General features: G+C 40.5%; 2 protein-coding genes and 1 long non-coding RNA gene across 11 annotated transcripts in view; 2 read left to right on the top strand and 1 right to left on the bottom strand.

Annotated features, from left to right (window-relative positions):
• Positions 1–4,812, top strand: part of GSTCD (glutathione S-transferase C-terminal domain containing) — a 66,623-nt gene extending 61,811 nt beyond the window's left edge. For 4 of the 6 annotated variants that reach the window (XM_048943356.1, XM_048943361.1, XM_048943358.1 and 1 more), the window contains one exon: positions 360–4,138. The gene's annotated coding sequence lies outside the window, so the exon portion shown is untranslated. Of the gene's footprint in view, positions 1–359 lie in introns of all 6 variants that reach the window. The other 2 variants (XM_048943360.1, XM_048943359.1) reach the window with 2 other exon arrangements.
• Positions 1–11,116, bottom strand: part of LOC125692629 (uncharacterized) — a 63,474-nt gene extending 52,358 nt beyond the window's left edge. Inside the window, exons 1-2 of the long non-coding RNA XR_007376788.1 lie at positions 10,871–11,116; positions 4,822–4,961 (exon numbers count right to left, since the gene is read on the bottom strand). This is a non-coding gene — a long non-coding RNA (uncharacterized LOC125692629). The remainder of the gene's footprint in view (positions 1–4,821; positions 4,962–10,870) is intronic.
• An 8-nt stretch (positions 11,117–11,124) lies between these two features.
• The window catches only part of NPNT (nephronectin), a 41,699-nt gene continuing 38,172 nt past the window's right edge, over positions 11,125–14,651 (top strand). For all 4 annotated transcript variants that reach the window (XM_048943366.1, XM_048943363.1, XM_048943364.1 and 1 more), the window contains exons 1-2: positions 11,125–11,407; positions 12,519–12,619. In XM_048943366.1, coding sequence (XP_048799323.1) covers positions 11,337–11,407; positions 12,519–12,619 — 172 coding nt within the window. In that variant the 5' untranslated portion in view covers positions 11,125–11,336. The remainder of the gene's footprint in view (positions 11,408–12,518; positions 12,620–14,651) is intronic.

Genomic DNA, 14,651 nt, shown 5'->3' with positions numbered 1-14,651 from the left:
TAGCATTAGATGTAATTTAACGCAGCATTTTGACAAGATTTTGACAATTTATGAAGGTACAGTAAGTTACTATGAACTGTTGTCAGTATCACTAGTATCTATCGGTAGAGCTCTAACACCTTCAAATGTAGCATTATAATCCTCAGTTAAATTAAATAGGTGCATCTGTCCAATAATGGATGCAGGAGACAAAGGAAAGTCGGTTTCATTTATTTCATTAAAGCAATAATGAGGAAAAGGCTTATTTAGGTGAAACAGTGTAAGAGTTAATTAATCTCTGCCGTGTAACAGTCTTGATTACCAGATTTTGATGTGTTTCCTGGTGTTGCTGTTTCTTTTTTTCTTATGCTACTGTTTAGAGACAACAGAAGTGATGTTGAAGACCTCAGTGTGATTCCTATTACAGCTGTATCAAGCAGCAGTTTTTCAACTGTTTGGGATTGATATGCTAGAACAGATGTTCCTAAAACAAGGTTGCAGGTAAGAAAAGAGATAAATCGTGTGTTTTATGCTTTGTGTTTGCAGTTGATAGCTGTTTACTAAGGAGGCTACAGAGTTAAATGGAAATAAGCCATATCAGGTTGGAAATCTTCCAAGACTCCTCATTCTGTGATTTTCCAGGAAGGGAAGTGAGGGTGACCTGCCTGTGATTCCTCATGTTGTACTTCTTGCTTTAGTGTTTGCCTTTCTGAAGCCATTGGGGAGCCTCTCCTGTTTCACAACCTATTAAAGAGGAGTCTCATGAAGGTTTCAGACAGTTCTCTCCATACTATCAGATGCATCCTATCTAGTCCTTTGGACTTATTTTGGTCAGAGAATGGTTTTCAAGAGGGAGAAATAGGCTGGAGATATGGTACGATGGAAATGTTAAATCTGGAGGAAATGAAGTTAACTGACATATGAAATAAATATGAACAAGACTAGAACTCACTTTTAATTTACTCATTCAAAAAAAAAAAGCTACAGAGTAACTACACTGTTGAAAAAAAAGTCTGATTCTTATCAGATGTTTTGCCTAATACTTTCAATACAGCCAATGTAGTTTCAGTGTAAGCAGAGGAGCAGTGCAAATGTGCAAAGGAAGGTTGAGTTGAGTAGGCAGTAGTTATCTGAGATACTCCAGCTGTGGAACTCAATCCTTCTAGCAATTCTGTCTTGCTCCCCATCCCAGCATGTTTTAAGATATTTTTATCTGTGCTCTTTTTCTGGATTGGGGACCATTTCTGGTTTACCTGTGGCTGTTTGAACTAATCTAAGAGCTTTGCCTGTTTTTGTTTTGATTTGTTTTTGTGATAAGCTGACCTACTCCTTGGTTGCATTGACTGTATAAAAATGCGTATTAGAAGCCATGTAAGAGGCCAAGAAAAACACGTAGGTGATTTTTTAACAGCTTATACACAAAGAATCCTATTGTTTTGCAAAGAAAATACAAAACTGGTGTACTAGAATAATGTAATCAACTTAGAGCTTTGCACAGAACTCCAGGGGTACCAGTAAGTTTCTAAGTGTCTGGGTATGCATTTTTATAATGGGTATGTTTCTCTGTGGCATCTCTGTTCAGCCAGTGGAATTCCCCATCACAAATTCTCCCTGAGCCAAGATTTCAAGATTTAAATCACGCTCTTAAACAGAGCTTGTTAAAAGCAAAACAAAACAAAAATGGATTGCTTAAGTTATCCATAGTTAAAAGAGACAATAGTGAAGGATCGTGGTGGATAGAAGCTTCCTGTTTTAGAGCTTACACCAACAACTTTGGGCCACCCGCACTCCTTCAACAGCAGAGTTGCCCTTTTCTTTGAGGTCTCTGGTCAGGACTAGTATTGGCAACCAGAACAATCAGAGTTCTGAATTGCTGTTTTAAATCCCTGGTGCCACCATTTAATTAAGTGACTGACTTCTTAAAATCAACTTTTACTCAGTCTTCTTCAGCTAATAAGAGGCTACTGAATTGCACAGCTTCTAGTTATTATGGTTTTTCATCAGCTATTATTGTTTTTCATGCACTTTGGCATAAACTGTAGGTTTATTTCGTGGATAGATAACCTGATCTCATACTCATGCTGTGTTAACAGCTCCTGAGCTATGATGCATATATATTACTGCGGCTCAATATAAGCTTGGATGATATCATGAACAGATGATAACTTCTGGTCTGTTGTACTGACATTGCTTTCTGAAACGGAATCACATAAAATATAGACAATTCAGATTGTCTAAGAGGCCAGGAGATGAAGTAGATACACGTATTTCTGTGCACTACTTTTGCATGCTTTTAGTTAGTTTTGTAGAAATAGCTAATGTTTGGCACCATGAAGGTTGTTTTTATTCGTTTGGCATGTTACCGTTCAAATACCCATTTAGTGTGGTCACCTACTATAGAAATAGTTAAACAATACTGTAAATGGGCATGTTCTCTTTGTTAGGATGATTGCTGACACAGAGTTCTTTTCATTAAGTAATTTGACCGCAGCCATCTCTTTACTTTGGAAAAGACAGAGGAAAAAAGCTCTTGCAAATATATTGTTCTCTTGGTTTTCATATTTGCAGTGCTTGTATAGGGGATATAATTAGAATTTCAGAATAAATTACCCAAGGTATTGGATGAAAATCAAGACTCAGATAAATGTTTAATTCCTCCTTTTTTTGCATTTGACCATTATACACAAACGTTTGGTTATAAATGGATGCCTCATCCTTGTTAGAGTAACATTTTGTATTCAAAGTAGGAATCTGGAAAAGAAAATTTTTAAGTGATTTATGCAATTTGAAACCTTCAGTTAGTTTACAAATCTCTTTTACAATTGGATTACTTTTATATGCTCCGTCATAAATACCAAAAAGCCCTCAAAATAAAATGTGTTCCAGAATAATCCTTACTGAGAGTTTCCAATTGCAGCTTTTAGCTCCTAATAATCTTAAACTAGCAGGATATCTGTACATGATTAGTATACACAATAGCTGCTGCTACAAGAATAAATACTACTGACATGTACGCTGTCAATCTGGAGGGCATAAACCTTCTAATTGATTCTGTGTTAGCACCTACCTTGCTTGAAAGAAGTGAGGACATTCAAGTTCCGAGAGTAACATGGCCTCGCTCTGTGTTCTTACTCAGAATTTGCTGGTGTGTGTGGAAATTAGGAGAAGGTTTAATTTTAAACTTGTAAAGGGTAGTCAGTTTTGTTAGCATTCTTCAAGATTAGGTGCACATCTTTTTCATCTGTTAACCATGAGGATATGGACAAATATGTGCAAAAGATTGCTATGATGTAATACCTGCTTCCATGTACAGAGAACAGTCTATGCAGTGCAGAAAGCACTGTTTTTAAGTGGACTTAATCCGATTGCTTTCTGTTCCAACATGTGTTAAATGTGTTCCTTTTTCCTTTTGTGACCACTGCTTTTAGTTTCAATGAAAGTACAAACTGAGTACTACTACCAGTCTAATTTTCTGATGGTATTCTTTAACTCCACTCAAGAGAAAAATGGCAGCTTGTTTATCTGTGGATGCCCTCTGCCTTTGAGAGCTGACAGTTCAGAAGGGGCACTGTTACTCTACTCAGACCATTGCAAAAGATTTTGGAGTAGTTTATGCTATAACTCTTGAAAGAAGGTAAAGCTTTTTATAGACACTTTACTGTCTGTCTTTCAGTTCTAATACCTCTCCTGCTGGGCCAAGCTCAGTTATCAGTTATGCATGTATTAGAAGTAAAAAGACAAGAACAAAATGTACTTTCTTGAATGTGTCAGCAAACAACCTTTATCCCTTTGTTTTAGTTCACAGAACAGTTTATTAATTCTTTTATTAATGCTTTTATTAATTCTCTTACCTGGGTATTCTGCTATTTAAAGCTCTGTAGAGCTCTCTAAAATTGGATATTTTTTTTTGTCCTAGAATATTTTGTCATTGCCTGTAAAGCAGTTTTGATTGGAAACTGTTGATAGATTTGCTCCAGTCTATTTCTTAGATTTTTCCCTCTCCTTTCATGAAACAGTCACAATTCATTTTCTGTTCCTGAAACTTTCTTACTTTTGTTATTGCAGACCTGCTTCAATCCTAATGAAAAAACTTCTAGTTTGGAGCTCCCAGTCCATCTCAGCCAGAGCTACTGTGTTTCTCTACCTTAAGAAAATCTCAGTTAAGGAGCATGCTTGCTTATTTAAGACTGTTGAAGTCCGTATCCAACTGTGCATTAAATACTGATCCCAAATTAATTGTTTCCCCTCAAAAAATATCCATAAAAACCTATAGAATTGTTTAAAAGTGTTATTTGGAGTTATGTATTGGTTTTGAATATAGAGCTTTAAGAATATAGTAAGATTATATAAAGTAAGATTGAATGCTGCTGCGTCATTTGAGCAGACTGTAGAAGAATCAGAAACTGTTTACCAGACCAGGTAGATAGCCCTGAAACTCCTTAATTTCCTTTCATACTGAGCACTTAAGCCTATCTTAAATCTTCTCCATCCTCTTACCACTCACTGTAATCTGAAGACGTGAATTTAATGGACTTCTTGAAGTTTTTTAAGTGCTACATAATGAAAACCACCAATAAACTTTGTAATGCTCAAATGCATTAAAAGGCTCACAAGCAACTACGTATGCGATAAATATCATACCAGTCCTGTGCTGTATGCAGCTGTTAGAGACTATACTTTATGGGATCTGTCTCGCTTTTGACTTTCAGTGGACAGAAAACTTAGTGATATATGTTGTTAGTTTCACTGAGGTATTTGATTTTACAGGATCTGAGGACCTGACCCAGGATTATCCCAGTCCACTACCATTATATTTGCTAGAATATGTAATATTGGACTCACTGCACAGAGAGGTAGTCTCCATTCTTGAAGGTGCCCAAAATCTTTGTCTTGGGCCAGCAGATCTATACAGCTGTACTTGAGCAGGGGTTGGGACCAGATGACATCCAGAGAACTCTTCCAACCTCAGCCGTTCTGTGGTTCTGTGAAACAATGGAAGCAATAGAAGTTACCATCTGTCCACCCTGTTTGAACTTCTGAAAGTTCTTTTGGGTATTGCAAACATCTTTTCACCACCCGTAGTAGGTTTTCCTGCCTACTAGCTCTGCTTGCCCCACATCTCAGAACGTACTAGGAATTTTTCATATGTCAAAACAAGATGTAAATTAAATAAGCAATTCAATGAATTAGACAAGCAATTCTTTTTCTGGATAACAGCATTACTAACTCATTTATGTCAGTAGTTCTAGGTTCAATTACAAGCAACTAGTAACAGAGGATGCATCTCATTACACAACTATATCTCAGCTCGTACAAGTGACATGACAATGCCTGAAATCAAATGAGATGGCAAATATGAGGACCCAGAGTATTTTATATAACTTGACCTAATTTATCCCACCTTTGTCAGAATCTGTAAAGCAGTTTGGGTTCAGTATGACAAAGAACAATCCAAAGAATTGGGTTGAAGTAATTCTCTATCATTTCTCTCTGGAAAGGCATTGTCAGGCAGCATATCTATGTTAATATAAAACTGCAACTTTTTTTTACCCCTAATTTTGGCAATGAATCCATGGCATGGAGATAAAAACAAAGTTACAGAAACTGTTATAATCAAGGCTGATTTCTTAGCCTACTGTAAAACATTTTCTTTGGTTCTGCAATTACCTGTGTTTTTTCTTGTTGCAAGGAATGTGTTTCATGAGCAGAATCATTTGAATCCATGCTGTGCCAGATTAATTTCATTTGCTTCTTTTGACAAAAAAACAATTCTGATTACTTTTCAGACTGGTTTACATTCTTACATGTTAAAATTCTTAAGCAGCCCAAAAAGTCATAGCTTGCAGTCTGAGCATATGAAGGTTGAGCAGAAAGAGAAAGCTCATGAAGTCCAAATACACTTCCCTTGAAGTCCAGATAATACACAAAAGAACATGCTTAATTAAAGATAGTTCACATTAGAACTGAGGTTGAGAACATCTTCATGGAGATCTCAACATAATATTGCACTTTTCTTTTGTTACCGTTAGAGCAGTAAGTATGAGGTTAAGTTTGGTTTCAGCTCACGTCCTTGTGGTTTTTGCATTCTTAGCAGCTCTTTTTATTGTGATGTTCTGTGTAACATATGTGATGCTGTTCCTGTTTTGTTTTCTATATATTTTCGCTTAGTTACAGATAGTAATTTGATGATTTTTTTCTTTTTCTTCAAGAATCTGTCATCAGCCTTTAATATTGCTGAACGGAATGTTGTTATGCACTTCATGCCCATGAAAAAGACAGTAAACTGTTGATTATGAGCATTCCATAGTATGTATTTTCTTATCATGTAAGTAATATTTTTTTATTAATAATCTGCTGATCATTCCTAAATGGCTTCCTTTTGTTTCAGTTCTCACCCCTCATGCTGACCACTAGGTGTGCATGCATGTAGCCCATGAAGGTGATGATGAAATTGTGATGCATATAACAGTTTTCTTGCACTGAAGTATTCTGTTTTCCTAAGGATAGGAAACAATGTGAGGCATTGGCTGCACGGGGTAAAACTAGACTTGAGGAGTTGTAGTATGACCTGCAAAACAGGCCATAATCTGTAGGATTTGTATTCAATTTATTCTATTATGAGAACAGTAGAATCTTACACTGATGAAAAACCGTGTTACTGAAGTGTGACTGTTGGGCTGCTTGGGAATCAGCCCTGCATCCTTTTCAGCAAACCCAGCTGGTTTGTTGTGACAACTTTTCCAAAGGCTGATTGAACTGCAGCAACGAATGGGAGCTAACTGGCTGAGCCAACCAGGAGCAGACAGCAATGATGCTAATGTATTGTTGGAGGCATTTTTTTTTTTTCAGTGCTGACTGCACAAAAATAGTGTGTCAGTCATTTATTCATCCTAAAGCTTTCTCTATTCCTTCTCCTTTTTAGACAGTGTCAGAAGCCACATGCGTGGTTTTTCTGCTCAGTCTGTGAAGGCATTCACAATTGTTTCACTCAGACGTAAGGACCCATCTCAGGTCTGTCTCTGTCCCAGTCTGTAAAATGTGGGTCAGTGCTAAATATTTCTCAAGCTCGTGTTCTCTAATAGTTGCATCACCTTCATTGCTGGTGTTACGGAGAGGTGTAGGATACACAAGGCTTCCATCAGAGCAGGAAGTTTGCCATCATTTTCTGAAGTTGACTGTGCTGCCCTTCACTGTTCTGATGAACACGTCTCTTATGCCAGTCACAGATTTTTCTGCATTCAATGATTGTGTCTTGAGTAGAACCAATCTCTTATAGAGTAATGTTAAGTTTGGGGGATACTTCTCATCCTCAGTGCAAATCATCTTGGTACAAAAATTGATCAAGTGGCCATATGTTCAAAAGATATATACAGACTGAAATAGGGGAATTTTCCATTCAAAGCCCAGAAAGTTATTGTGTGTTTAGAGGGAAAATAAGTACTTCATCCTATAATAAAATACAGGAAACTTCAACACAAATTCCACTCTTAGTTTTAAAGAAGGATCAAGTCTGTGTGGAAAAAGCTTGCTTCAGAAAGCAAATTTAATAAGATGTGACATGGGAGGGAGGGGAACATTTAGAGGCTTTTGAATTGGCATTTCCAGTGCCATAATGTCATTTAGTGACTTGGAGTGGTGTCATTGTAGTTAACTTCCTTAGCCTCAATGAGTGTGAAATACTTGGAAAGAAGGATGGGTTTGTGGTTTAAATGTGAAATTGGAAAACAGGAGATTTATTTTTGGTTAGATGAGAGATAACTTGATTTGGGGGAAACATCACTTTCTCTTTCTTAATATCTGCTTATGAAAACTGGAGATTCACAAAGATTATTGCCTGATTCATCTGAATAGAGGATCAGTGTAATGTATTCTAAGACCCAAAGAAGGAAATTAATATTAAAAAGAGTTAACTAATGCCAATAAAAGTTAGTTGACAGTAGATTGGCCTAAGGCGGTATCTGTTACTATTGTGATTGTTTAATTCACAGCTACCTGTAACAAATGAAGGTAAAATTTGAAGCTGGTTCTGTGATATTTGTTATATTTACTGCATTCCAGTACCTACTATATCTAGTAGTATTTGCCATTTAAAAATATCTACACTGCTATCTTTACAACTCTTTTTTTCTTAATATTGTCTGTTCAGTAAATACTAAAGAATATTCTAGAAACTCCAAAAAGCCAAAACAAACAAAAAAACACAGACCCAAACCCAGCCAAGCAAAATGAAAGCTAACAAGCAAACTGCCTTCATTTCACCAGGTGTGTCAGACTCTTCCTCTGCTCTCAAAATAGCATATCTTTAGCAAATTTAGGGTCTTAATATTTAAAGAGGAGTCGCAATCTGAACCCGATGAATCTGTGACACTGGAAGTCCAAGATGGGGATCAGAGCTGATAGTGTGGATTCTTGAGGACAGGACACAAGTTCTTTGTGATGTGGCATCACAGGATCTTTCTAAGGGAATGGGGAGGAGTAAATTAAGCATAGTAAGCGTGCATTCATTAAACACCTTTTAAGACCTGTCTGCACCTTCCTTTTTTGATTGCTGCATGCATTTTGAGTCTTTCATATGGAGGAGAACAGCATTACTGTTTGAAATACCTTGCATCTTCCTCCATGTTTCTGCTTCGTTGTTGCTGATTTGCAGTGAAAATCATGGTTCATGTTGCACTCAACAACTCGTCTTTGAAAGAGATTCCTTGGACACTTGTTCCTTTGTCCATAATGCTCCACTTCATCTGCTTGGTATGTGCTAGTCATCTGTCTGAGTGCTTGATGCATTCCTATTGGGCATTTATTACTAATGTCTTGCTGAGCATCACGTCAGCCACCCCTGTGACTTCAACATTTGTGATGCTTTCGTGCTGCTTCGTTAATTGTAAGGTATGAGAGAATTTCTCTTACTATTTCCACAATTTCTCCATCTTCTATGTGTTAGTTTGATACACACTCTCACAGTTCTATGTGTGTGTGTACAAGTAAGAGCATGGAAGGCAGCTTTGTACACTGTTAATTTGTCAAAGATTTGATTCCTGTACTTATTCACTCAGTGTCCTGAATATGAATAACTACACTGTTAAGAATACTCCATTTAGATCAATAAATCATTGCCAAAACAAATGAATTTGTAAATGGCTGGATGTCCAGTCCTGCTGGTGAGTATGGAAGTGCAGTATGTGATCTTCCAGTGACTGGTTAATTGTTTTTTCAGACTGGTATTCCAAAAGCAGCAACAGTTAACCAAAAGCAGACAATCCTAATTGAAGTAGGCACCATGTCTGACCAGCACAGTTATTGACACACAAGAATGCCAGAGAGACTGCGGAGGAAATCTTAAATACTGAGTGCAGCCTGGACAGATTAAATGATCTTACCACCATTTGTGAGTATACATGATTTCAAAAAGTAGCACGTGCTTTAAAGTTGCTCTGTACTTAAGTACCACTGCGCAGAGTGATGTGAAATGGGTTTGACTTTACAACACGTCCTCTTGGACGCTGGAAGGAAAGTGTCAGGTTGCCCTACACCTTCATTCACAATGCAGCCAAAATGTTGCTTTTGGCACCTGTCCTGAATTTGGCCGCAATGTAATTTGTGGATATTTTCCTTCTGCGTGTTGGAAAGATACAGCCGGATGCTGGTACCAGAGAGAAATCCCTGTGGTTATCTTAAGTAGGACTTCTCCCTTTTTGCCCATAAAATCTTGACAACAAATTAATCCTGCAAGGGCTGTGGGCTGTTCCCTCATCACGTATCTGAGTGGGGGAAAAAAATAATTCAATCAGTCAAGAGCTAGAAATCAGCTCTGTTTCAGCAAGAATCTAATCTAAGCCAGATGCTCCCCTCTCTTTCCCAAATGCTACTGTGTTATTGCATGGGTTATCAGCCTTCTATTGATGTGAATGGAAGGAATGGCATTTTGTCTTTGGTGTAGTTTTCATGTCTAGCTCAGTTCTCCATGGGGTCTGCTGTCTCAGCACAGGTAACAAACATCTTGCAGAATTATGAGCTTTTAACATTTTTTTTTTTTCATTTGTTTGAATGGTATTGGATTGATACTGTGGACAGGAGCCTTAGCACAGGGAAATTGGGGTCCTGAAAAAATAATGGAAGGGTGGAGGGTTTTCTGCTGAAGATTTCAGTAAGTGGTAAAACTGCTCTGAGAGGTGTAATTTTATAAAACTCACTAGCTCAATTCATCCCTTGTGCAAAATGTCTTTACTACTGTCATAACCACAGTGTTGCTTGTATATCTGTGAAGTGTTATGAAAGTGCAAAATACTCTGAGCAGAACTTCCAGCTCAAATCTGAAGCCTGAAATCATATTTTAGGAAGCTGGCATCTAAGTGCTCCCTGAAGGGTTTGGCTTTGTGTTACAGCACAAACTGGAAGGTCTTTGTTTTCTGGGTCTAAGCTGTGTGTGACTTGTAGCACCAGCTGACGAGATTAGCTGTGTTGCATGCACACATCAAAACCAATGCTACAATCTACTGGGAGCTGTTGGCCCATCTGTCTGTAATAATCAGGGCACTGTGAGTGGTTTTGACCACTAAATTGGAGACAAATTGTTATTTAGCGTCCCCCAGAACGTCCCCATGGCAGCAGTTCATAGAAACCAAGCAGACATGGCTGCCATCTTTCAGTGCTTTAATGCGGAACAGAGCTGGAGTCATCCAGGTTGGTAGTGCCATGTGGTGCACAGGTCCTGCTTGAACCTCTGCTTTCTTTGGCTGGGGCGAGGGGCACCTGGCCACATATGCTAACATCAAAGCTATTAAAGGAAACTTTGCGCCAGAACAAAGCAAACAACAAGTTGTAATCCTAGTGAAAAGCACTGTTCTGGAAGAACCGCGTTTGGCAAAAGTAGGCTGAATCTTAATGCTCTTACCTATCTATGCCTGTGGACTCTGCTTTTGGCGAGGGGCGGGGTGGCTGTCGAACCTCAAGTGATAACAGCTCCTTTACAAAATCAAAGCTCTGCCTGTGCTCCAGCGTCGGTGCCCGTTGTTCTCCCCTTGTCGTGCGAGGAGGGATGGCGGCGCAGGGCGGCCGGGGGGACGAGGCGGCGCTGAGGCGCGGTCCCGCCGCCAGGTGCCCCTCAGCGGGAGGCGGGCAGCCCGCCCTCGGGCGCCCCTAACGGTCGTGGGCGGCACGGCCGCTCCTCGGCGGCACCTCCTCCGCCCGACAGCGAGACGGGCGGGCGGCGCGGAGGGGCTCTTCGCTGCCGCTCCGAAGCTCTCGCGGCACAGCTGGGGCGTGCGGTAGCCGTGGTACCCTCAGCACCGCGGCTCGCCTCTAGCACCGCAGCTCCCCCCGCAGCGGCCGGCCCGCGTCGCTGGGGAGCCCCGCCGGCCATGGAGCTCTCCGTGCGGCTGCTGCTGGCCTCCTGCCTCTCCCTGGGGGCGGCCGGAGAGTTTGACAGAAGGTAGGGGCCGGCCGCGCGGGGCGAGTGCCGAGCGGGGGTTGCCGCGGGAAGGGGGCGCGGGCCGTGCCCCGGGCGAGCTTCGGCAGTCCCGGGGTGCGAAATGGCGCCGGGGGGTCCTTGTCGCACCCGGGGCCGTCTCCTCAGCTAGGCGGGGCGCCCCGGAGCCGGCGGCCGCAGGACGGGGCCGGGGGGGCTAGCGCGGGCACCGCATCGCCCTTTCCTGCCCGCGGCCGTGCCCGTGCTCGGCTCCGGGGCGTCAGCGCCGTCACGGCTGTAGAAAGTTGGTCGCTGCAGCGGGGCCGCGTTCTCTCAGGATTAAACGCGAAGCGCTTCACGTGCTGCGAAAATAAAATCAGTCTATTGACGCCTCGAGGCACTAGAAACAGAATACGGCGGAGAACTGCGACTCAAGTTTTAACACGAAGCCGGGTGAGAGCGGCCGCGGGGCGAGGAGAGGAGAGCCGAGCCCCTGCGCGGGGCCGGAGCGTCAGGTGGGGCGCGCGGCGCGGGCTCGTGCCGTGCTGGTGCGCGGGGCAGCGCCCTGCTCGCTGCCTTCCCGCCTGTCGCTGAGGCGCGCTGACAAGTCACGGCAGCGCTCTGCCGTCGCCCAAGGCTGCGCTGCCTCTTTCCCTTTAGTTTTTATTTACGTCTCTCTAGTTCTCCCTTTGTATTTATTTACCGTGTAACGTGAAGCTCGTGTTTTGATTTTTTTCTTTTTTCCCCCCTCCCTTCAAGTTTCAGTAAGAAAATTTGGTGACGTATCGCGAAACAAATCAATGCTGAAACTCTGGATGGTGGTTAATTGCGTGTTATAGATAATTTCACAAGTCTGCAACGATTTAATTGCGACCTGTGAGCGGCAGCAGCGAGCACATTGCGAAACGTGTCCGTTGTTTCAGGTGGTACAAAGTTACGCCAATTATCTTCTGCCTAAAGCTATGTCCAATGTCTGAACAACACGCTGCATTCGTAACAGAAATATCACAGGCTCAGGTCAGAGCACTTTACCAGAAAAAGAAGTGTTTTGTTGTTGTTGTTGTGAAGTTCAGAATGATTTTAGTTAGCTGCTTCCAAAGGGTTTCACCGGCTGTCTTTGAACTGTCTCATTCAGGTGGCCCAGACAAATAGTTTCCTCTGCAGGACTGTGCCGGTTTGGAAGCAGAATTGACTGCTGCTGGGGCTGGGCCCGTTTGGCCTGGGGACAGTGCCAACGTGAGTATCATTGCTGCTGGGGCTTCTAGTCACTTATAGGAGAGGCTTGGACGTGCACCTAGCCATACTTCATACACAGTCTTATAATGGATGGCCAAGGCTTTTGCACGTGTGAGTCTGGCTTAATTAAAAGGATGTCATCAGGTCAAAATCCAGTCTGTTATTAACAGTTCTGAAAATGATTTCAGTCAAGTAAAGTAAACTTTGGCTAAGGCAATGAGAACTTGTGAATTTCTGTTTTGTTTCCACTTCATTTCATTCCTAATAGCCTGACATAACACTTCAGTGTTATGTTACAGGCAGTGCAGGCCAGAATATTTATGTCTGAGAAAGAAATCTAAACAATTGACGTTTCATTTTAAAAGTCAATGGATATACTCAAACTGATACTAAAGATCAAACATTCTCCCGAACTAAGGATATATAAACCAGCCTGACAGCATCCTTTTATTGGGCCACACATGAAGAAAAACATCTCTAAAATTATTATTTTCTAATAGTATATTAGAATCATATTCTAACATGCTATTTAAAATCCTTGATAATGGCAGGATAGCAAAATAGATAAGTTCATCATTCAGGGTATCTTCTAAAAGTACTCTATGATAGCAGCTAGGGTGATGTAGAAGTTCAGGTTGTTAGGAATTACAGACCTCAGTTTGTTAAAATTACAGGCTTTGATTTTGGGTACGCTGGCTCACGTGCCTAACAGTTCACACAAATGGTTTCTCCACAGTTTTTGCAGGACTAAACCTACAAATAGTGCTTTTTGCTTTTTTAATTAAGATGCAAATGACTGAACTATTTTTTGCTAAGCCACTTTTAAAGCAGAACAGGTGTTGAATATTGTTAGATGCATAGCCTGCAGGACAGTGACATAAACAAGCAGCAGGCAGAAAGACAGGCAAAAGATAGAAGTAGCACTGGCAATGCAACTGCACACTCTCAGCAAAGGTTTTGTTCAAATCTGTGAATGGCAGCACTGGCTCCTTCTATCCTGAGCATGTTAAGAGCTTGCAGTGTTTAATAGGTATATAAGATGACTGGTAAAAAGCTGTGCAAAGTGCTTTGGGAACATAACACGCCTGCTACTGTTATGAGATGAGAAGATCTCAGATTGGTATCTCTGAGCCTGTATCATGAGTCATTTTGAGTTTTAAGGCTGTAGTTCATAACAGAAATATTTTTTTCCCTGGGATGGATGCTTATAGAGAAGGAAGAATAATGTGAGGTAGTTGATTGTATCTACTTCAGAGGTGATAGAATCTATGTCTATCTTTTTGAACTTGTATTTGGAAATTGTTAAGCATTTAAATGTTTGAGGCTATGGACATTTAACTGACAAGTATCAATAATTTGCACTGAAATAAAAGAGATCTTGCTGTGGCTTTTCACTTAGACAAGTCATCTCCTGTGTGATGGCCATAAATTTAAACCTGCATTTAGCTGGAAGTCAGCTACAGATATACTTGCCCTTTAAATTCTCTCTCACCAACTCTGATTTGAGGTTGCTGTTTTCAGAGTCTTGGGAGATGGCAATAGCATAAATTAACATAAGCAAAAAAGTCATAACTAAAAGTATATATATATATATATATATATATATATATATATATATATATATATATATATATATATAGTACAGAGGGTTTTCATTATTTTTGTTGCCCTGAATTTTGTCAGTAAGATTATTTGTAGTGATTTGCCATCTTCTTCAGATACCATTAATGTTCTTTTTTTTAAGGCTGAATCTAAATGATTCTCCATCTACTGTTGAAGTGCATTATTCACTCTTTCAAGGAGTGCAGAGATCGATTCTATACGGTCATCTCCAGTAGTTGGGACCAGATTTTAAAAGGAATACAGTTCTCATCTAAGTGTGGAAATACTTTCTTTCTTTTTTTTTGTTTTATTTTAAAGACTATTGAGAACTTAGAAAAGCATCAAATGTGCGGGTGAAGACCTTGCTAAAAACTTAGCAGTTAATTCTAGTTCTGAAACAGGAGTCAAAGCCTGAGAAAAGTATAGCAGG

This window comes from Lagopus muta, chromosome 4 (assembly GCF_023343835.1).
Source record: "Lagopus muta isolate bLagMut1 chromosome 4, bLagMut1 primary, whole genome shotgun sequence".
Taxonomy (NCBI): domain Eukaryota; kingdom Metazoa; phylum Chordata; class Aves; order Galliformes; family Phasianidae; genus Lagopus; species Lagopus muta.
The sequence above is the reverse complement of the archived record's forward strand: the minus strand, read 5'-3'. Positions and strand labels throughout refer to the sequence as shown.